We start from the raw sequence: 24000 nt of genomic DNA on the forward strand, positions 1-24000 counted from the left end.
AACTAGAATGTAGTCAGTAAAGTTTCAGTGGTGGGAAAGCCCGTTAGGTTTTGTTGCTCCATGCTATGGGGCGGTTGCTGTCCCTACTGTTTAGTTTCCCTCCTGTGTTCCTGACCTTGTGTGGACTGTCCCGGCCGCCATCAATCATGCTCGGCGTTTTTGTCCTCTAGTTGTTTGAACAAAGTGAATTCTCACTCAGTTTTGAGAGGTTGTGCTACCGTTGTGTGTCGTGGTTTCCTGTTTTATTTTGGTAAATTTATCCTCCATGTGTCTTCTTTTACTTTCCACTTCCTGTCTTTGTGGTTCTTCCACCTTTGTTGATTGCCCCGTTACTTTCAACCGCCTCTCATTAATCTTCCCTCCCTTGTGTATTTAAGTCTGTCTTTCCCTCTCTCTTTGTCAGCTTGTCTCGTCTGTTCCCTGGTCCTGTTTTCCTCCTGGTGTCGCTCATCTGCGTTCACACATCCAGGCTTTTGTTCCCTGTCACTTTCTGGTTTGTATTCGAGACAAGTCAGGTTCAACTGTTATGTGGGATCAACCTGTATTTTGTGTCTAAACACACTGTAAACATAATCCTGCACTGTTGGAAACTAGCATGCATGCTCTGTAAACTTTCTTATAAACTTATTAAGTTTTTTTGTTTGGTATCAGTCTCTAAACGAAAACAAACTCGTAATCGGTAAACAACAAAATGTGAGTTGAAAAATAAATCAGAGACAAAGACAGGTGTCAAAACTGGAAGCCTGGTTTTAATTGATATTGCTCTACTGTAATAATCCTGAAAGGCATAGTCTGGAGTAACACATGTAATGTTTCAACCCATAGTAGTTTAAGTTACAGAATCATAGGTCTCTCTTTTTGCATTGAACAATATATACAATGTGAAATAAATACATTTACACAAATGGACATTATTGTTGGAGCACACTTGTATGATACACGTCACAAAAATATACAGGTTATTGTTTCTTTTTTTTTTTTTTCATTTACTGATGTGAAGCACATCTAAAATCTACAGACATGTTCTTAATAACACTACAGGGTCTTCTCTCGTACACAACTCTTCCACCACCCAAGGGTCCTTTTGTCTTTAAATATCCTTTGTATCCAAATGTGTCGTCTCTCTCTCTCCCTTCAATATTTTCTTCACATTTGCAAATTCAGGCTGCAGGTTTAGCTGCAGCACGAGTGGCAGTTACATTTGGGGATTAAATACAACTAAATGACTAAACACTGTAGAGCTGTAGATAGACACAGTTTGGCCTTAGCAGATTTCAGGGGGCAGCCATGGTAGATGGTCAATCCTGCCTAAATAACCTTCTGTTTTCCCGCTAAACTATTGTTACATACGAGTATTCGCGGCTAATGGATCTAAGTTCCAGATGAGGGCGGTAACATGGTGCCCAAAGTGCAACCAGGTCAAACTCTTTCTATCAGTGGCTCTGCAAAAAACCCAGACAGTCCTTCTTCCAACGCTCCACATAGAAAATACCAGTTTGGTTTGTTGTCATTTATATGGTTTTAACACTAACTGCAAGATAATCTTAATAGCTACAACAGCATGTGGATGTACAACCCAACACAAACAAGTGCAACTCTTGTCTCGTCATTGTACAGTCATTAAAATATTGCTTTTTAACTAAAATCTGTTCAAGGGAAATCCCTTTTGTCTCATACATCCTAACCAGATCTTGGCTATGAGCAGCAAGTTTAATCAAAACCTCTGAAAGAGTCACACGATCTCCCTCCATATTTCAGCTGGTGGATTTGTTCTTTTTTAGTCATGACCATCATCTTCAATTAATTACTTAATCAACACAGATCATTTGATATTTCTGTAAATTTGGAACTTCTACAAAATCAGTGCTTGCTGCCAGCAGAAATTAAACTTAGTTTGTCTTGAAGCCAAATCCAGCACAGCCTTCATCACCTCAGGGAGACGTGTAACATCTTTCATGGTGTCGAACTGATCAGAAGTACACAGGATTGGTTTGACAACTGACAAATAAATAAAAACAGTAACAGAAGAGAAACAGTCGTAATAAAAAGAGCACCTTTCTTCCATAAGTTGTTTTTAGATTAATGTACAGCAGATGATGATAAGGATTACCATCGTCCTGACAATGAGACTGTGTTTGAAGTTACAATCAAAACAGGAAATTCAACTCTGTCGTTGGGGATTTCACTTACAAATATCTTATATATGCACCTGTGAAATAACTGGTATGTATATTTCCTCTCTAAAAACATTATATGTCGATGTTTAAGACCTCTGATGAGTCCTAGAATCTTTATTTATGCTATTTATGTGTATAAAGAGGTACAATGAGTATAAGAACTGGGGCCGAAGCAGAAACGTGTCCCACGATGCAATGAGTGCATGGTGAAGAGAAACAGCAAGTGCAAATTATAAAAGCTTTTTCTGTAACATTTCCCAAAAAATGTTTAGTCCTAACCTTCACTTGTCCGATTGCTTGTAAAACAAGATATTCTCCTGGAAATGAGCTGAAATCAGGACACAACAACGGGGGGAAATAAAAAAGTTTTTCATCTTCTTATTTTCTCTTTTTGACTGCTGAAACAGTAAAGATAATGATGACTGAGCCGAGCCGTATGGAAGGCAGTTATGTACAGCGAGTTTATCAAAAAAGAGTCACCTACAGTTCTGAATTACTCAAATGTCCTTTTCATTTCATCGTTATTTAAAACCTAAAGATATACAGTATAGTGTTTATTCTACAGGAAAGTTACACAAATGATCCCTTTTTAAATACTTGTATGGTGTTTCTTCATTTAGATACTAAATATTTAATTATTAATGTATAGTTTGGTAAAGATGAATACTGTAATTTGATCCTGGTGGTCTAGTTTAAGTTACTAGAAGAAGAGCCTTATATCCGGTTCGGTTCATTGGGAGAGAATCCGGTACCCAGACCCCCAGCGGACTGATCCGACAAGACAGACAACATGGCCTCTACTCTACTCTGTGTTGTCTAAAGAAGAAGCACACGGCACAAGAACGGGAATCACCACAAGAAAAAAGTACACAGCAACGCCTCAGAGGACTCAACAGAGGAGGAAAGGAACCGAACAGAAAGAGGACTTCAAAACAAAAAACAGATAAAATTAAAGAAACAGGTTTTTTCTTGATAGAAAAAACAGCGAACATGAAACACACATCGAGGCTGAACTACATTTTTTTCTTTTTTTTTTTTCTCGATTTTGTTTCCAATAAAATGTCTTATGTTAGAATTATAATCTGTATAATTTACAATATACAATGTTTAAGAAGGCTGAGAAAATACCCCTTACTAATAATACTGATGTTTGATAGAGAGCGTGTGATGTTAGAGATCAACTACACTTAAAACTGCTGCACTCCTCCACTGTGAGTTGCCATTTTATATTAGATTACACCGTCATCTGGATTACACGTTTTGGCATTCTTATTCAGCTTTACAAATAACTTAATGATATAAAACAAAGCTCTCGACTCCCTTCACCTGTTAAAGCTGTAATTAGTCAGCTGTGCAGTATGCAGTCCATAACAATGAAGTCACTTGACTGGAAGATGTCAGACAGCTTCCTGTTAGCTCAGCTTTCCATTTCTTGCCGCTAAAAAAGTCATTTTTAATGTTGATTTTAAAAAAAGCCTGGATATCACAAAAATACCACTTTAAATGTTACAGGTTTAATCAGTTAAGGTAATTAATTCCGATTTTCCAAAATGCTTTCTGATGAGACCTCTTATACAGGTGTCAATATTGTTTTCTTTTTCTGATTTATTAATTATTTAGATCGTATTAGTTAGGATTGTTGGTTTCCACCATTACAACACCAAGTATCTATGAACAATGAGAACTGGAGCTGTGAGCTAACGTGAAACTGTCGAGTGTTTTAATTTGTTTTTGCGTTAAGTACCATCTCCCTCAGCGCAGATCCAGATTTAGTCAGGTTATTCTGATGGTCCCCACACTTTGCCATAAGTGGCCAAAGAAAAATACCTCAAGGACAAAAACTGTATTACTGAACAGCTGATTTTAAACAAAGAACTGTCTTGTTTGAACTAGATTTAAAGCGACTGGCCACAAGAAAGGTGCAAACATTAGAACCGTGTGGTCATTTCAAACTGGATGTTGGATCTTTTAGCTGCTTGTGTTACTTCCTTAACTCTCATAATAACTATTCTTCACACAGCTTTCATGTAACGGCAGCATTAACATCTCATGTTCCATACTTGTTCCTGCCTCACTGCCTCGAACAGAGGAAATATTGAATGTTATCCAATAGCTTATGGCAAGTTACACAGAGAGAAGCTACAAACTCTCCCTTCCTCTCTCCCGAATTTAAGACTGGCACGTTATGTTAATATTGCAGACTTAGTCCATATGCACAAACCCCTCCTTTAAAAACCACTATTGCTCAGAGTTTTCTAAGAAAACGCTGATTTTGTTAATACATTATTACTTGTTATATTTATATATATATGATAATTGCTGAAAGTGGTCAAGCTGATAGAAAAAAGGAAAGACATATTGATTGATTCAGTTTTAAGAAGACAATATTAATAACAAAAACAAAGCCATGTTATATGTCATATACAGGATGACAGTTATTTACAACCCTAATACTGGTACAACGCTAAGATTATTTTTAAGATAGAAATAAAGAAAAAATAAGGAGTTTGAAAGCAACAATAGTTGTTCTTCAGTCAGATTTGTCAGCACACCTTTCCCTCTGGTTTGTATTGAGTGACTGAAACTCCCTCATCACTCCCTCAATGGATCACAAAATGATCTCTTTACTGACGCAAGAGATGAGCTGGAGGTTGTGAATGCAACGGAGCGAGGAGGGGAGTACTGACGTGATACTTTGCAGTTTTTTGGAGTTTGGGTAATGAGCATGGGCTGGACTATTCTTAATGGCACATAGACGGACTGAAATCTCTATGGACTTGTGTTTGTGTGGAGAGCTACAAACCTGGGCCACTGTGCAGCTGAAAATGTTTCAAACAGACATCACAATCACAAGAGGGGAGTTTGACATCACAGAGAATGTGGACTGAGTTTTCATCTACCAGCTGGACAAGCAGGAATCCATTCTTGACAGGTCTTATTTCATTATTTGTTAGTAACAATTTTTTCTTACTTATAAACTCTGTCAATCAATCACACCTCATGTTGTTTGTATATCTGAAGCGTTTTCAGCCATGCCGAGTGTGCAAACACTGATAATACTGATGGTTTGGGAGGCCAGGGGCACTGGTCCTCAACAGATACAACAAATAGTGAAGTTGTAGTTGAAGTAGGGGAGTCATGGGAACCAGGAGCTGAATTTAGGGAGAACCATTAAGTGGTTTCCAATCCTGGTCCTTCAAACTCTGAGCCCTGCTGGTTTTCATCATATCCAGAAACATTTAAAGAACTGGTGGAGCAGAAAACCAGCAGCACTCTGAGGCCCAGCATTAAAAGCCACTGGTAGATCAGAGCAGAAACAGTTTCGGGTTGTGAAAGTTAAGTTTGCTGGCGTCCTCTGAATGGATGAGCTCCATTCTTTGGCAGGGCAAATCTCCTCTTCTTTTCTTTTCTGTCCATCCTTCCAAATTTCATTGTACATGTAATTTGACAACAAACGTCATTAATACTTCTTTAGTGTTCTTTTTTTTCCCCACTCGTCTTCTTCTTGAACACTTAAAAAACTCTGTTGGGGGAAATAGGGAGGGAAAAGGAGACACGAGTGAAGTCTTTCAGTCTCTCAGGACTAAAATGAAGAGTTTCTTTTAAATGTGTCCTTGTTTAAGCGTTCGTCTTTAATAACATCTTAATCGTTATTAAATGCATAAGAGTTTTGTCGTCTTCAATGTTCGGAGTCACCGTGGTAACTGGTAAGTGATTGTTAATAGTTTTAAAAGGAATTATCATCTTCCCTCGGTAAAAGGGGGGTCATGTCAGTCTGTCAGCATCTCCCCCAAAACGAAAGGTCAAGTGAGCGCCCTTTGTCACGGACGGTGGAGGTTCAGGGGTTCAGGTAAGAGGTTTAGGTTATTTGTTTCTTCATAGGGTGATGTGTCAGCAGACATACTTCTGGGACATATTTCTGTGTGTGTGCGTGTGTGTCAGAGTGTGTGCGTGTAAAAGAGCAAGAGGTCATTCAAAGTGAGAGTTTGAGTTGAAGCTCAGGTGGGTCAGACTGGCGTCCGGCTGTCCTTCCGTCCATTCTCCCGTCCTCAGACCTTGGCTTCCAGCAGCTCCAGGAAGAGTTTGTGCATTGGGACTTTGCCGTCCTGCTTGATGCTGTAGAAGTGTTGCACGGCCTTGGTGGAGGTCTGGCGGAGCAGGGGGAGGGTCATGAGCAGCTTGCCCGCCCGGCGGGGATCCTCCTGGTGCTGGGAGGCCTCGTAGTCCTGCAGGGCCTCATGGAGCACATCCTGGAGCTTCTGCACTGCATCCACATCTTCAATGTGCATGGAGTCTGCAGGAGGAAGGAGGAAATATACATTACTGAAATTTAAATGTGAGCAAAAATATATTTGATCAGGTATTTGTAGCATCCAGACATTGTTTCTTCTTGTATTCCTGGGTTAGGGTTAGGGTTAGGGTTAACCCTAACCCTCGGTCCACTACACTGGACATGAAGATTATATAAGTTATCTGCCTCATTTAAAATTTTATATGGTACATTTCAATAGAGGGAAAAAAGTGGGTTCCAGACATGAAGGCAGGCAGGTTCTGCAGTGTAGAAAGCTCCTACATCTCTCTCAGAAAATGTTTACAACAGTGTGTGTCTTTGTCAGTCCCTGTGCCCCTCTATCTGCTGTGTTATTGCTCAGTGCTGCAAAGGGGAGAGGTGCTAAAGATTCAATCCAAAATCCAAACAGGCTTAAAGTAGGGATGCTCCTGCAAGCAACAACTCAGGGAGGAATTTCCTTACAGATTTTTAAAAATATTAGGAAGAGTGAAATGCTTCTCTACATTTACATTTGCAGTTAAACCAATGAGAAACGTCTGTGTTTTATATTGCAGAGCAAAGAGAATTTTGCTAAAATTTGTAAACTTTAGAGGTATAATAATGAGTTAAACACTCGCACACACTTAAACCGCCTGTATGCGTTTTAACATTGCTCTTTATGTAGATTTAAAACCTGCTATTTCTAGTGGAAACTAAATCCAGGAGTGAGGCTTTAAATGCAGGAGCTGCTCCTGTCTCTGTCTTTAAAGTGTGGATCTGTGGGTGTGATGAATGGACAGACAAAGAGACGGGTGGGTGGAGAAAAAAGAGATGGACTCGTAGAATGATGGAGAGACAAAGAAACACCTGAGAGTCTATGCTAGTGTTTGTGTGTGTGTGCGCGCATAAGAATTTGTCCACACACACCTGTAATCTCTCTTTGAGCTGGCATGTAAGGTGTGTTTCAGCATATGTGGCAGTAAAAGGCTGAGAATGTCCCTCAATGATAATGCTCCATATTGCCCCTTAGGGAGGCAAAGTCTTAATGTGAGCTGGCCTTTAGCTCCCAACCTCCGATCAATGTCTGCGATCAATGACTACATGCATGTTAAATAATAATCACAAGGCAACTATTGATAGGCCACCACACCCCAACACACACACTAAAGACACACACAAACCAGATGAGACCTATGAGTGGATGTGTACACATAAAAAATGTTAAGGTATTTCATGTTTGGACAAATACTCCCATGTGCACACAAAGTGTGAAGACACAAGCTGATGTATTTGCTCTATACGAACTGCATGTAGCTCTAAAAAATACTCTGTTTCCTGACATTTCATAGACCAATCATCAAATTAATTTGTCAAGAATAAAACTGACAAAGAAAATAATCATTCATATACATTTCTGAGCATTTGAATTTTTGTTAAATGTAACTGGTGAATTCAATTAAAACATTTTATATATACCATCCACACTGAAGATGGACACAAGCACATGTACACACTGACAAACCTTGGCAAGGAAAGTATGAACTTAACATGGTCAATGAAACATAAAAATGACACCCCACGGACAAAATGTGTGACCACATCCACACATAAACACGTAGAGGTGCACACTTTCACATACACAAACAAAATCAAATACACATTGTTGGATCTATAGAGTGTAATGCATGTATCAGTATGCAGGACCAGACCAGTCAGAGGGTTGGATTCTATAGGGATCAATAGAAAACTCAGCTTCTGTCGGCTCTCAATTTCCGTTACTTTTTCCCAGTTAAAATAAAAGTGGGTGCTCCACAATATTCTGAGGCAGGGGAGGGGGTCAAATGAAGACATAATATTAAATTAAAACATAACAAACATAAACTGAATGTACAAATTGAGTAATACTGTCAGTCACAAATTAACAAATTATCTCCTCCTGCTCTTTTTCCTATTCTTGGATTTCTAATACGTGGTTAGCTGGAGTACAGCCTGCAATTAACCATAAGTTAAAATGAAGTTTAATGAGTTTCACATTGTTTTTGATTAATATCGTGCGTTTAGTATTTAAGCTGCTAGACATGGCCGCTGCCTGTGCTGTGACCCGCAGTACACTCTCAAGTAAAACAGCAGACGTTAATGAGCACGAGCACAAAAGGCTGTTAAAACACATGTGTTAACATGGAACTCACAATGCACACACACACACACACACACACACACACACACACGTACGTAAATGAATGCACAGACACACACACACACACACACACACACACACACACACACACACACGTGCCTGCTGTTTCCCATGGCTAGTTTAGCCGTCTTTACATGTGAGGCACGTTTGCTAACATTTCTTAAGGCTTGGCTTCATTAATGCAGACGATTAGCATCCTGTGAATTAATTAGTGTCAGTGCCCTTCAAAATGCTAATGCTAGCATTCTGTTGTCTTGAAGAGCAGTTAGGGAGTCTGGGCAATGATACAAAGTTCTTATTTGGACGTCAGCTGTTTGGATTTCAATCAGTTAAAAGACTAAAGACTATTTCAAATGTGAATTTTCTCAATAGTGAGCTAAACTTTTGATGGATAATTACTCTCTGAATGTATTTGCATATTTTACTTCTATACAATATGACATTCCTGACATGTTACTCAATATTATTAAAACCTAAGAAAATAACCAATAATTTCACATTTTTAAAAAGAACTTCATAACATGTAGTTTATACATACTTAATATTCCACTGGACTGCAAATTGCAATCATCAGAGGGCAATCTGAGGGGGAACTCCATCCCCCTTGTTAGCAAAATGACCAAAATGCATCCCCCTTGTTAACCTGCCATCCCTCTCCATCCCCAAAGCATCTGTACATGGAGCGCACGCTCTACCAACTGAGCTACCAGTGCCCCTTGAATTATTACATTTTCACTGTGCTTTTGTATTTTACCTGGTGCAACTTTTCTAGCCCAGGAATCTCACAGACTAAGTGCATGAAATACAAATGACCGAAATGATGCTACTCAATCAAATCTGTGTATTGCGTAAAGCATCGTTATTCAACTCAAGCAGATAGGCACACAGGCGTGAGACGAGACGAGAGGAGAGACAGCAGTTGGAGAAAATTGAGAGCGAAAACAGGGCTTTTGAGCAAGAATGGACTCTTACATGTTCATTCTTCCCATGGGGAGTTCAAAATCAGTATGACTCACATCTGAGACTGTGGCAGTCATTAAAAGGAGCAATTTGAGAGACCACTTGAGTTTTAATGGTTTTCTCTGAATCCTGCCATTCTGCCAGTTCATATTCTGTAGCGGGCATAGCGGGGGATTTGTTAAAAATTAACATCATATTGTCTTCCCATGTGAACTGTAAAAAAAGTTTGCATCGGTGTCATGTTTGGCTGTCTAGTCTACACTGTGTGACTGCCCAGAAGCACAGTAACAATAATAGTTGAACATGTTATTTAGAATTGCAAAAGATTGTACGTGTGCACCTCACACATCTGTGCACATGAACCTTTCAGTTTTCTTGTGACTTTGGACATTATTGCTCATTTATGGTTTTGAAATCTGATGCACCAAAGTTTAAATGGCTCTTCCTCTCCAGACATATCAACCAGTCCAGGCCGATGGGAATCTTAGAGGCAACAAGGACTATGTCACACCTGTTTGCAATTAGTTCATCATAACAGCCAGCTTTCTCAACTTTCAGTCTGCCACATTTATAGAGCAACAGACATGCAGACACACACACACACACACACACACACATAAACAGCCGAGCCCAGAGATTGATTGTCACATATAGCCTCACAGGAAAACATGTCAATATTTTCTGTATGTGCATGACAGTATGTCAGTATGTGTGTGAGCAAACATCTTCCAATGGCTCATATTTAAGTACACAGTCATCTTATTTCTTATATATATTATTATATGTGTTTACGTATGTATCAGAGAGATGAAGTTTGAGAAAAAGAGTGTGAACGTGTCGGTGTGTGCGTGTTGACGGCAGCAGAGTCAGAACAAAAGGCCCCTCCCTCCCTATTCAAAGCTCTCCCGTTGCATTCTCCCATTTAAACACATTGTATTGACAGCTCCCCCCTTGTAATTAAAGAGTACTGAAGAGCTGGCCTGCTTCCAAGACAAAGTTCAAAAGACGGGTCATGGGAGGAAGAAGGCGTGTGTGTGTGCGTGTGTGTGTGTGTGAGAGAGGGAATGTGTTCATGCGCGCCTGTGTCAGTCAGCTGTCGATGCAGCTGGACACATCAGAGAGGGGGCTTTATCGACAGACTTTGGGTTCTAATGATTTCACCTTATTTAACAGGCATCTGAAGAGACGACTATGCTAATTGTAAAAGGGATTGCCACTTTGTTTTGGGGGGTGGGAGGTGGGTTTCAGGTTGTGTGTATGCTTGTGCGGTGCCTTTGTGTGTATATTCATTTGTAAAATGACTGTAGGCATGTGAGACTATTAAAAGTATGATGCGACAACTGTGTGTGGCTTCAACACTGAAAGTTGGAGGTTTGAAAAAATGTTTGAGAGTGAAAGCATGCGTCGTATGTCGCAGTTGCATCTGTGTGTGTGTGTGTGTGTGTGTCTGTTTGGATGCAGAGTATTGAAATGAGTCCTTTGATGGTTCAGTTTAAATGAGTCCCATGAGACTGGAGATTCCCGGGATTAACCCTTTCTCCACCAGACAGGTGCTCACAAACACACAGAGAGACAAACATCAGCTGAGATTGAAAGATTTCATACCTGAGTTAGCCAAAGCGATGGCCTTGAGAGTGACAAATTCCTCCTTCTCTAGTTTCATAGTTTTGTATTTCTTGACCAGCTGAAGGATGGCGTTGTTCAGGTCCAGGAGTCCAGCTAGCTTTGACTGGTCCTCGTCCATGATGTAGTCCTCAGCGTACACCAACTGAAGAAAAACACAGAGGTTGCAGATTAAAGTCAATCTATACATTTCATGAGAGAAAGAAACAGACATAAAGGTAAAGACACTAACCTTGTCTTCAAATGACAGCGAGCGGTACACAACACGTAGGATCAGGATCTCCATCCATGCACTCTGCAGTAGACTCATCTGGTCTGCCAAGGACAGCGTAGAGAAACCTGGGGAAGAGTGACACAGAGAAGGAAGGGAAAAGAGAGGACTGTTAAATTAAAATGTTCACCCAGAAACAGTCCGCTGCTGTGCAGAAAGAAAAAGCAGAAGATCTCATTAAATATTTTGAATTTGGAGAAATAAGGAAAAATATGGGCTGGCCTGTTTTTGTGAAGTGCTTTTATCGTTTTTAGTAAATCAGCATTGAAAAGTGGAACTAAGGAGGAACAAAGAGAATCAAAAGGAGAGAATGAAGCTTGTTTTGAAGTGAGAGGGTCAAGATCAGCACTCCTCCCTTCCCTCCCTGCCCACCCTCCATCCATCCAGTTGACCAGAGTCCTCCTCCTCCTCTTCTTCCTCCTCCTCCTCTTCCTCTCTCCCCTGTGCCCAGGGCTGTTCTCTGGGGAAAGGCAGGCCTTATCTCCCCCTGACACAACCTCCATGGATCAATGCTGGCCATCGCTGCTGCACCGCTCAAACACACACACTAATTGCCGCCATGGCCTCAAAACTCCTGCTTTCTCCGGTGTCAATCCATGTCCTTCTATTTGCCTACGTCTATATCTGTCCGTCTCTCCAATCGCAATCCATGGCTTTTTTTTATCTGTCAGTGTCTGTCTACGACTGACCATCTGTGTGCCTGATTCTGGCTTCACTTTGTTTCCCCATCCATCTTGATACTTCTCAGTCTGGATATCCTGCATGTTTGAATCTCTCTCTGTTTCCCAGTTTTGCTTTGCTTCTGATTGTTTGGTGTCAATGTATACTTTTTTTCTACTTTCATTTTGTTTGTCATATTTTTTCGCTTCCATTTTTTATTCTTTTTTACTGTATTTTGAAGACATCCTCACTTAAGTGCAGCAGACACTGGCTTGTTGTCTTCCTCTTTCTGCCTGTCTATCTCTTTAATGGAACACCTGCCCACTCACACCTTTCCTCACAGCTGTCCTCTCCTCACACACCTGTCCATTCACACCTGCCTATGTGTGTCTTTGTGTGTGTGCAAGCTTTCATAGGCAAAGGCAAAGACAGTGGCCCATGTGAGCACACCTGTCAGACCTCACCGCAGCCCTCCAGTGTGTGTGCGTGTGTGTGTTTGTGTGTGTTTGAGAGGAGCATCCTGCCAGGAAAAGCAGGCAGATGAGAAGGAAGATATTTCTTCAACAACATCTGCTGCAGTGTGCCTCCTCTTGAGATGGTAGGTGTGTGACAGTGTGTGTGTGTTTGTGTGTGTATGCCTGTGCGTTTGGGGCTCTTATCTCACAGTGTGTTGATGGGTAATGGCAGGCGTCTCATTATGTCCAGGTTGCAGGCTATTGTTGTTTGTAATGTGCTCTAATTCATCCTATCTACAACTGTACAACAGCTCCACCACACACACACACACACACACATACACACAAACACACACACTGTATATATACAGTAGATAGACACTGTTGCACACACACATACACACACATACACCACAGTGAAGGGAGCAGTATCGTTGCCAACTGGCAGTGTCTTCTTCTACTTAATGAAATCATCAGAAGGGATTAGAGGTGAATTTCTTAAGGGGGTCTTCATGCACACACACACACACACACACATCTCACATGTCTTTAGGGGGTCTTCAGGACTTCACCACTCATTGTGGGCAGGGGAAATAGGCCCAGGCATTGCTAAAATTAACACACACACTTATTGAATCCGTTCAAACCCTGGGGTCAAGTGAAGAGAAGAATACATGAGTGAGGGGTTAATATCATTTAATGGTGTCACTGGTTGTGTGTTTAACTTGTTCCTGCATGTGTGTGTGTTTTCAGCGCTCTGGCATGGGGAGCAGTGTGGAGAGTTCAATTAATTCACGCACATCCCTTTAGTGGAATTTGATCTGGGGGGCACGCACGGCTCAAGAAGTGGGCGCAAATACACACAAGGTAAAAAAGTGTCAACATCATCATCCATGTTTGCATGACGAGCTGTATGTTTGATTGGGGTTCGCACGTATCTCTCATCAACAACCATCTCCCTCCTAATTACATGCACACATGTTAAAACACACACACACACACACACACACACACACACACACACACACACACACACACACACACACACACGTAACACCAATAATTAAAACCTGTGTGATTAATTTATTGAGCTGAAAGTGCAGCTTTTCTTATTGAGGTACATCAATGATTTTTATCAGGATGTGGTTTGCGTGTGTGCAGGGTGAGTCTGTGTAGGTGAGTGTGGTGTGTAAAAGCATGTTGTGTGCTTCATGTGTATACTTGTATTGTGCATCTGAACTACGACACAACTACACGTAACTGCACCAAGAGTGTGCTGACATGTGTTGTTTCATCAGCATGTTTGTTTGCATACATTCCCATACATATGTTTCCACGTGCCTCTGCATGTGCGTCTCCATCTGTGTGTATTTCTGTGTGTTTGTGTATGTGTGTGCCTCCCCGACCCCCTCCCCTCCCCTCCTCACCAGCCTGTCTGCGCTGTTCAGCCATCCAATGCCTCTTATCTGTCTGATTAATAGGCGGCCAGCTTCAGGACAAATTAATTAACAGATAACGCCATCTCTCCCTTCTTCCCTTCCTCCCTTCCTCCCCTCCTTCTCATGAAGCGATCGATACAGCAGAAGAAAAGAAACATCAATGGGAATTTAGTGCTGATGATGGAGAGAGAGAGGTATTGATGGAGAGAGAGAGAGCACGAGAAAGAGTGGGATGGAGGAGGGAAGAAAGTAAAAGGGGGAGAGGCGTTGGAAGGGAGATGGTGGTGGAGGTGGGAGGGGTGGAGACCTTTCTTTCATACCTGTGATTTCACTTGACAAAAGAAGGTTCCTTATTTGGCTCTAATTACATTTCCTTTCTGCCCATTGTTGATAAGCCATCTCGCACTATGTGTGGGAATATGAGTGCGTTTGTGTGTGTGTAGATGTTGTACAGCCTGTGGTGATGGTGGTCTGAGCTGACTGTACAGTAATGTGTAATGAAAATAAAGTTCAAAGCTTTGCTTAAATATATTAACACAAACATCAGCATTGGTAGAAATGTAATATAATATTCGTACTTCATACATGTTTTCATTAGTGTATAATCACCTGGAAATAAGAATCATGTTTTGGTTACTTTAGACTGAGCCTTAAAATCTACAGGGGAAGCAGGTCCTCTTAGACAGAGTAAGCCATGTTGCACCACCATGCTTCTGCAGGAGCCCAGAATGAATAAACCAAACACTGGCCAGTTGCATTAAGAGAGAGGCTCTGCTGCCTCTCCTCTTCTGTGTGGTCCTTTTTCTATGATGTGACTGTATGTCTCCTTAAAAGTATCCTGGTACAGCGAAACCAACTTAAATGAATATGATGCTGTGGATTTTAATCTTCTGATCAGGTAATGAGAAAACAGTGTAATAAACAAATCTACGGAGAGCAAAATGTTCATATAAAAAATAAGCTCAATGTTGTCCTTTTTCTCCTCCTACAATATCTGCCCATGGAAACTGAAGCAGTATTAACGATTAACATTTATGTTTACATAAAAAACAGAAGTTAATCTTGTGTCAAAGTTTTGCATTTTGTATGCATCATACATCATCATCTCTCCACATAAGAATGTAGCTCTTCCTGGACCGGATCCTTTGCCGGTGAAAATAATTAGGGCAACATCTACACTATCTACTAATATATATAAATAACCTTAATTTTTAGGTGAAGAGGTTGGATTTTAATTTTGTTTGCATGTGATCATAAGGAGTGGGGTGAGCCAAGGGATGCATCAGGTCAAAGTAACGACCCAAATTATGTATTTGTTTTCATGTTTTATTTTAGGATTGTCTGCTTAAATATTAGGACACTCTATTGTTTCTATGAAGGTACAGAGAGCAAGCGAGTGTGTATAGGTATGTGTGTGTGTGCATGTGCCATACATTGGTCTGACAGAAAGAGGCTGCAGTGCACTCATGCAGACTTAACCTCTGCTGCTTGCTCTCATGCTCTCTTTCTTTTTTCTCTTCCCTTTGCTCTATCAGACACACACACACAGAAACACAAACACACACACAAACACACGTCGATTCCCCAGCCACCCTGCGGCCTGTTTGTCTGCCAAATGAGTCCTGACTGCACGTTTACACCCGAGACCGCACAACAGTCTGGCACAGACATACACACACACACATAGGATAGCCCTCTCTCATGCCCCAGTTGCTACACAGACACACACGAACACACATATCCAGGAGGCCTATATTTGTTTTCTTGTGGTTACAGGGCAAATGGGAACCAGTGAGATGCTTATGAGTACCTGCGCACTTGTGTGTGTACACTTTGTGGTATTTGTGGAGCTATTTGTGTGTGCACTGTGAGTCTGTGTGCATTTGTATGAAAGTGCCTGTACATCTGCAATAACTGATGCATCAAAAAAGGTTACTGTTTGTGTTTGTATTCATGTGAAAGCTGTGAAAATACTGATTTTGTCCCAGTTATTAACACACAACCAGTTATATCTGTCACTGTAGTGGAAAACAGGACTATTGGCACACTGCATATGGGGATCTTATTTTAGAAAAGCTTGAAAATGTGTTTTAAGAAGGACTGATGAAGTGGAAGTAAATCATATCTGTGATAATTACATGATACGTATGTTATGCCTCACTGAATGTTATAATTTAAAATGATTTGATTTAGGGAGTCACATTGTGAGGGCTCACCTTTGTGCTGCAAATTAAATGTCTCGGTTTTACCAATGCCACAATCGTGATTTCAACATGGCCATGTCATGTCTTTTACTCCATAGAAAATATAAACATGTATTTCTCAATATAAACATGTTAAATCCTCAATGTCTTTTATTTCCTGGTATCTACGGTGGGTCTTGTTATGTATCTGAAGCTAAAAGCAATTTTTGGAAACACACAAATGATTTCAAAAAGGTGTTCTCATTAACAACACCATTTTTTTTGTTGTATTGGCTCAATATAATTTTGTTTTGATCACAACTGAGAGTGTGTCTCCTGGTGAATGTGTGTGAACATGGCGAGGGTGATGCCAGCGGAGAAGCAGGTCAACTCAGTGTTGCTGGACAACATTTGATCTGAATGAGCCAACGACCAACTAAACCCCCAGTGTGAGGCTGGAGCTTGGACAAAAAGGGCAAATAGTATTTGGGCAGTCTGTCGGGCATTGTATCTATCTCATTGTACACCAGTTAAATTTATTTAAACATGAATTTTAATCTTTGCTTTTAATCAAAAATATTCAAAATGTATTTTCTTTTACTGTTTGTGTAAAGCTGAATTAAAACATCTTACAAATATTACAGAATACATATGGTGGATGGTCCATCTGCACACTTGTAGCAGGTCTTGCACTCTTGGAGCACCTGCTTACTTGGTTACAGTTGACACTGTGTCTGTCTCAACAATTTAACAGCAAAGGTTCACACACTTATCAAGAGTTATCGGTTTTGAAGCTGCAAGAATGAGGTTCACACATTGTCACAGAAATGTAACACAATACAGCAAAACTGAATTCACACTTAGCACAGTTATGGGAGCTGGACGTGTAGTTTAAGTGTGGCAAATGAGTCAATTGCTCATGGTGTGCTAATGTTTCAGATGATGTGGTAACCAACAAGGTTACAACAATGTAACAGTGTAGTAGACATCTAATAGACACCATATTAAAATTGTCAGAAAAAGAGAAGTAGATCAATTTCTTTAAAAACTTGTAGGACTTGTAGGTGAAACAGCAATCTATCATTGTTGATAGATGAAGGAAAGGCAAAATGTTATCTTATCTTATCTTTCATTAATAGACGCCATCCATTTTGATGTAGTCTACCAAATCTCTTTGTTAGGCGTTTTAAAAGAGGTACTGATAACTGTGATGTAAACTGCTTTATGATCACCTTGTTGTTTATTGTAGGTGCGGGGAGAACAGTGGATTGTCCATGTGCAGCATGTACACGTATTGTGTTCTGCAGGGGACAGATTTAAGTCTACTGGCCCACTGAGATAGAGATTGCATTAGGACACGTGAAGTTTCCAACAGTTACCAGCACATCGCTGCCCTGCATGTGTGTGTGTGTGTGTGTGTGTGTGTGTGTTTGTTCTGTATGCACACTGTGTTAGGCAGCTCCAGTGCTCTCTCCAACCACTTTCTGTACGTGTTTGTGTTTAAATTTGTGTTAGTGTGCACATTGTTGCATGCTGTGCAACGCAAGTGCTCCCTTGTGATGCTTTTTGAGTGTGTGTGTGTGTGTATGCACATCTCAAACTGTTTTGTACCATACGGCCAGACGCCGGCCCAAATGAACACGGACCCCCTGTGATGGCTTTGGCCAAGCTGAAACAACACACACACACAAGAGATACGCACACGACAAGCACGTTGGCAAATGCTGTCACACACACATGCACACACACGCACACACATCCACCAGCTGACCCAATTACACAGAGATGCGCAACGAAATGGAAACAAATCTACCCAGAGAACCAGCTAATTTAGAGGGGCTTAAAGACACACTAACACACAGGACACACACCCATTTACGGCCAAATACATACATGTGTATTTGTCTGCAGTCACTTATAACTGCAGAGGGTCTATAAAGATTGAAGAGTGTGAGGCCACTGAATAAGTGGTAATGTTACCTGACATCCTGAGTAACCATTGCTGTATTTTAAACCAAATAAACTGGGGGCAAATTCTCATGATCTGACCAGTAAGCCTCTGAAGGCTGTGGAGGTGTTTCCATCACTTAATATCCTGTTGTTTGTATTACCCACCCAAGTTTGCAAAGAAAAGTCAAGTCACACTACTTTGCTGTAATAGAAAAGAAACATCAAAAAGAACTAAGAACCCTAACCTTCTTAATGTAACTTCAACTGAATGTTTTAAAAACCAGACACAAATTATTTTTAGGGATGCACAATAATATTGCTGCATCATCTGTATCAGCTGATAGGGGCTTTAGTTTAGGCTTTAATGCGCATGTAACGTGAACTGTTGAAAAAGTAGTTTCCTTATGTTTCCCAGTACTCTATGCATGTATCTGCCAGAGGGCCATCACAATAACAGTTGGTACAATGATTTGACTTGATGTTCTCTGTTATTAGGTGGCTGTAATTGTCGGTTGAAATCAGTTGGAAAATATCGATGTATCGGACTGGACCAATACTTATTGTTTATTTAATTTTAAATCTAAAACAGTCTTGTTGAGAACAGACTAAGATAAGGGTTAGGTGCTGGTTAATCTTAGTTTATTGTTAAAATAACTGCCTGGTTGACTGTACAGCGTCTGCATTTGAGAGCAGTACTGCACACAAATACGCATCATCACCTTCACCTTCATCCCCTCTCATATTGTTGGCTAAAATATCTTTTCTCTCTTTCTCTCCCCTTACACCCTCCCCCTCTCCTTCCCCCACATTCCCCCTTTTTCTCCGGGCGGCCTCGGGGAGAGTAGAGCAGTCATAGGGTTGCAGTAGCCTCTAATCAGTGTGAACAGCCAGCTAATTACCAAACCCTCAGCCCTGGCTGACTGTTAATTGCATACATTAGACACCATCAGCAGCACTGCAAGATTAACACTTAAAATCTTCCCATTGCTGTAGTGGAGATGAGTGCATTGTGCGTGTGTCTATGTGTGTGTGTGAAAGAAAGAGTCAGGGAGAGAGGCAGAGGTGGAGAGAAGGGTTGTGTGCTGTATCCTCTGTGTGCACATGTGTGGCGCGTGCTGCCTCTGTGGTTGCGGGTGCTAATATTTAACACTTAATTAGACTCAAAATGGAGACGCGGCAACAAGGAGATGGTTGTCGAGTGTAATAGCTGTAGCCCTGGCGGGGGTTGCTTGGGTGGGGGCAGCCGGTCGTAGAGGGCAACCCCACGTCTCTGTGGAGACGACAGATGGAGTGACATTAAGAGCATTGCAGTGAAGGCATTTCAAATAATAAAATATCAATATTTACATTTTAATTACCCACTTCTAGCTCCACTAGGGCCGTGTCAAGGAGCGTGTGGGTGAATGTGTGTGTGTGTGTGTGTGTGTGTGTGGGCATGTGCCACAGTGAGCTCCTTTGGGGCCACATCTTCATGACTACATAGTCGAGAGTACTACTCAAGTGACAGTAGTCTGCTCTGTACGACACTGTCTTGGTGAAAAAAACACTGTGGAATTTTTTACACAATTTCTTTTTTCCAACATAATTTTTCTATATCTTCCTTTTTTTTCGTTTTTTCATTTTCTCTTGCTCAATCCAACCCCTTCCACTCCTCCTCTAACTCTGCATCCTGTCTCTCCCTCCTTTGATACAATGCTGATGCAGGCAGGAATGACCACAGTGTGTGTGTGTGAGCATGTGTGCACATATCTGTCAGGGGAATTAACCATGTGTGCACAAAACTGAGAAGCTTATGAACCAACTCTGTCTCTCTTTCTGTCTCACAGACAGATAGCTGACGGACCAGAAGACATTGAGCTGAAAAATTTAAAAATGTGAGTTAAAGAATAAAAAGGACATAATGTGAATCTTTGTGTGTCTGACTTATAGTTTTAAGTTTTATTTTGATGACGTTCTTTTATCGCTAACCCGAAAGTGTCATTAGGAAACACACTAAGACACTGATTGGACGTTACATCAAAATTCAAACCCCAGGGAAAGTCACCCCATGTCTGTAGAGACTCCATGAGACAGACAAAGAGTGACTCCCTCACAAGCCATCAGCGTTATCCAGTCATATGTTATTGCCAAGTATGCAGCCACAGTTTTAGCTTTGTTAGTTGGCAACACTTTTTATCAGCATAGTTTGATCTATCTATCTATCTATCTATCTATCTATCTTGACTGTAATTAATTCATTTTCCCAGCTTGTTCAATTAACTGGGTTGTGACAGTCTATTGATCTCTTGGTGGATTAACTTTTCAGAACAATATCCTGCCATAACATCTTCTCCTGAAAAGACAAAATCCATAGTCCAAGCATCAGCAAATTGGCTGAGCTGCTGTTTAAACCACTGGGCAGGAGACATTTTCTGTTTTCAAAGATGATTACATGAAATTATTCGTTGTCAAATGGGTACCAATGTATAAAAATGACAAATAAGAATACTACAGTTCAAAAGAGGTAAAATTTTTGCTATAGCACCATTACTGTTTGAATACAAACTTGCTGATTGTGGCTTTTAAAACAAAACCCAATGGTCCCTGTCCAGGCCCGGTGTCTGTATATGAGATTATGAGGCCGTGTTGATTCTATCTTCCTAATCCCCCGTAGCTTCCCATAGAGAGAGGACCGCAGTAACTCCACAGGGATTAATTTACCATTCACAGATTAGAGATATGGTCTCCAATATCATCATCCAGGACAAGCATTGAGAGGAAGGGCTCAACAATGGAGCAATGAGGAGAGAGAGACACACATACACATACACAGACTGAAGAAAAGACAGAGATGAAAACGAATGCACACAGGGAGACAGCCTTCTCTCCTACAGCATCATGCCTTAATGTCCTAGCTCGAAGACAAGAACATTAGACCTCATTCCACCTCCTCATCTGGGCCTGAAAAAGCCTGGGCTGAAAATCTTAATTAATTGTCCAATAGTGCTGCGGGGTCATTATGCATTGCAATAAAGAAGCGTGTAATTATGAGATTTAACAGCCATTACCAAGGCCAGGAACTCATATGTCATCATCAGCAACCAAGCCAATGGTTTGGTACGGCTGTGTGTGTGGCTTGATGGACAGCACACACACATGCACAACACACACACTCGCATAATGTACATGTTGTTCATATAGGTATGCAGTGTTTGGATATATGTGAAACGTGTCTGCTCTCGTACAGGCAAACAAACAGTTGTAGCTATATAATGTGCACACAGATTAATATTGGAACACAAACTGAAAATGCATATGGGTGAGGACACACACAGAGGCCAACACACACGCACACACACACACGCACGCACACAGTGGCACACATACCCATCAGTCTGACCCAGACAATAAGGCAGCCAGCTGTGATAGCAGCCTGCAGATGAAACATCCCATCAAGATTAAATAGACAAAAAAACACACACATTATTACTGCTGTGTGTGTGTGTGTGTGTGTGTGTGTGTGTGTGTGTGTGTGTGTACAGAGTGAGGTGCTGAGACCACAGACACGGTCCTCTGCCACATACCAGGTGGGAAGTGACACAGTGGTATGAGGATGGAGTGTTGTGTATGAACGCATGCACGCTATACAACGTGCATTATTGAAAAAGTGCTCAGGCAGTCCCAAAAGCAGGGAAATATCTTCAAATGGATATGAAGAGCGTGGCATGACACACGGCCTAACACTGCAGTAATATATTATGTCAAAATATCTGCTTTAAGAAAGGCTGATTGCCTTGAGGAGTGGTGGTTATAGTTCTGATCATGGCATCTTGTTGGAGTTTCTGTGCTGGAGGAACAGTATCCCTAAAAGTGTGTTCAGACTGAGCACAAAGAAAATGTATGCCTAGCACTCTTGTAGTTGATAATTATTCATCCCATATATCCAGTGTACCCTCTTTAAAAACTTTAGCCGTAGGTAGCTACTATAGCAACGTACACTCCAACCATGTGCGTGAAGACAGGCTATGTGTGTGTGCACCAAAACTCCAAGTAATATATTATTATGCTACCTCTGAAAGTTGCTTCGTACGCACTAAGAGGTTAATTAATTGATTAATTTTTTGGCATTTTTGTCTTTATTGGACAGTGATAGTAGAGAAGGCAGACAAGAAATTGGGGTAGAGAGAGGTATGAAATGCAACAAACAGCCGCCAGCTGGAATCAAACTGGCAAAATTGCAGTTTTGATGCATGTGTTGTAACCACTTGGCTACCGAGGCGCTCCAGCGTGATTAATGTATTGCCAGCATTTTGAGGTGTATATGAGATTTAGGTACCTTAAATTAGACAAAAAGAACAACAAGCTAATGGATTGTTGCAATTAATTTAACAATTAAACAAATACTTACTTCATATTCCCTTTCAACACTGTTGGACCACATACAGGTAAAGTGCAGTCCCCAACTGTTGCTTATCAGCAGGCGTTTTCCTCTGTATGTGCTGAGATGTCTTTGTGGGTTTTTTCCTCTACAATATATATATAAAATTTGCCTCTATGTGTGTGTTGTGCGCACAGACCATAAGTCGTCCCCAGCTGGCGACAGGCACGCTCCAATCCTATTTTCCCACCTGCTTATTCCCTGATGGAAAGGATGAATCCTCTGGACTGTTATTTAAGAACGATGGATGGAGGATGGGAGAGGAAGAGAGAGAGAAAGACAGAGAAATAGAGGGAGCTAGAAAAAAAGGGGGGAGGTGGAAGAGGAAACAGGATGGCAGGAGGAGCATCAGGCAGGAGAGACACGTGAAAGAGGGAGAGATAAACAAAGCAGGAGTGAGGAATAAACAAGAAACACAGGAGAAGCATGAGGCGGGAAGAAAGAGAAGAGAGAAGGAGAAGGAGGTGAGGAACAATGAAAGGGAGAGATGAAGAAATGAAGAAACAATGGTAGGGAGGAAAAAGAGACTGGGCAGAGTTAACAAGAAAAAAAAGAAAAGAAAAAGATAAAGGGAAAAAAAAGGACGATACAGACAGAAACAGTGAGGAAACATAGATACAGAGAATATGTGGAGAGAGAGAGAGAATAACTATTTCATGCCTGTCTGTGAACTTTGCATGAACCGACAGAAATAATGTGATACCATGACAAGCCTGTCCCTCCTTCCACTAGATTTGCTGCATGCATAGGTGTGTGATATGTGGGTGTGGATGTCTGTGAATCCCTGTATGTGTGTGTGAACTCTTTATATTGCTTTTGGTCTGTGTGTGTGTGTGTGTGTGTGTGTGTGTGTGTGTGTGTACATGTGTGCTCCAACAGATAGAATAGGATGATGATGATTTGAAATGGAGTTTGGCCTGTGCGTAATTATGATCATCTATCTTTATGCCCCGCCAGCATATCATATCATATCACATCACATCATCTCTCTCTCTCTCTGTCTCAGACACACACACACACACACACAAAAGCAAATTGAAAGTGGTAAAAGCTGACTGTTTGCTAGTGATGACTTAGATGATGATGGGCTCAGATGGTGCGCTGATTTATTTGTTACTGCTCATCTGATGTCACATATTATAAAACTGTGCACGTCTGCGTGTGTGTGCATTCGTGCACATTCACTGTGTATTAGAGCTTCTTTAGAAGTGGGTGCATGTGTATTTAGAAATGTATTTCTGTGTGTTCACATGTGCTTACGATGTATGTGTTTGTGTATGCATGCTTATGTATGCGGCCTCTCTCTTGTGTGTGTGTTTTGTGTGTGTGTGTGTGACAGACATTATTTGATGCAGATTAGTCAGTGTACTCAGATTGCAGGCTGTGTCTCAAAGGCTG

The 24000-nt window shown here is 41.1% G+C and overlaps 1 protein-coding gene across 14 annotated transcripts in view; it reads right to left on the reverse strand.

Moving 5' to 3' along the window:
• Positions 1-729: 729 nt before the first annotated feature.
• esrrga (estrogen-related receptor gamma a) overlaps positions 730-24000 on the reverse strand; it is a 123333-nt gene continuing 100062 nt past the window's right edge. For all 14 annotated transcript variants that reach the window (XM_084354280.1, XM_084354279.1, XM_084354285.1 and 11 more), the window contains 3 exons: positions 11460-11566; positions 11210-11372; positions 730-6471 (listed from right to left, as the gene is read on the reverse strand). In XM_084354280.1, the coding sequence (XP_084210406.1) occupies positions 6227-6471; positions 11210-11372; positions 11460-11566 (515 nt within the window). In that variant the 3' untranslated portion in view covers positions 730-6226. The remainder of the gene's footprint in view (positions 6472-11209; positions 11373-11459; positions 11567-24000) is intronic.

This window comes from Pagrus pagrus, assembly GCF_965226575.1.
Source record: "Pagrus pagrus genome assembly, chromosome: 1".
NCBI lineage: Eukaryota > Metazoa > Chordata > Actinopteri > Spariformes > Sparidae > Pagrus > Pagrus pagrus.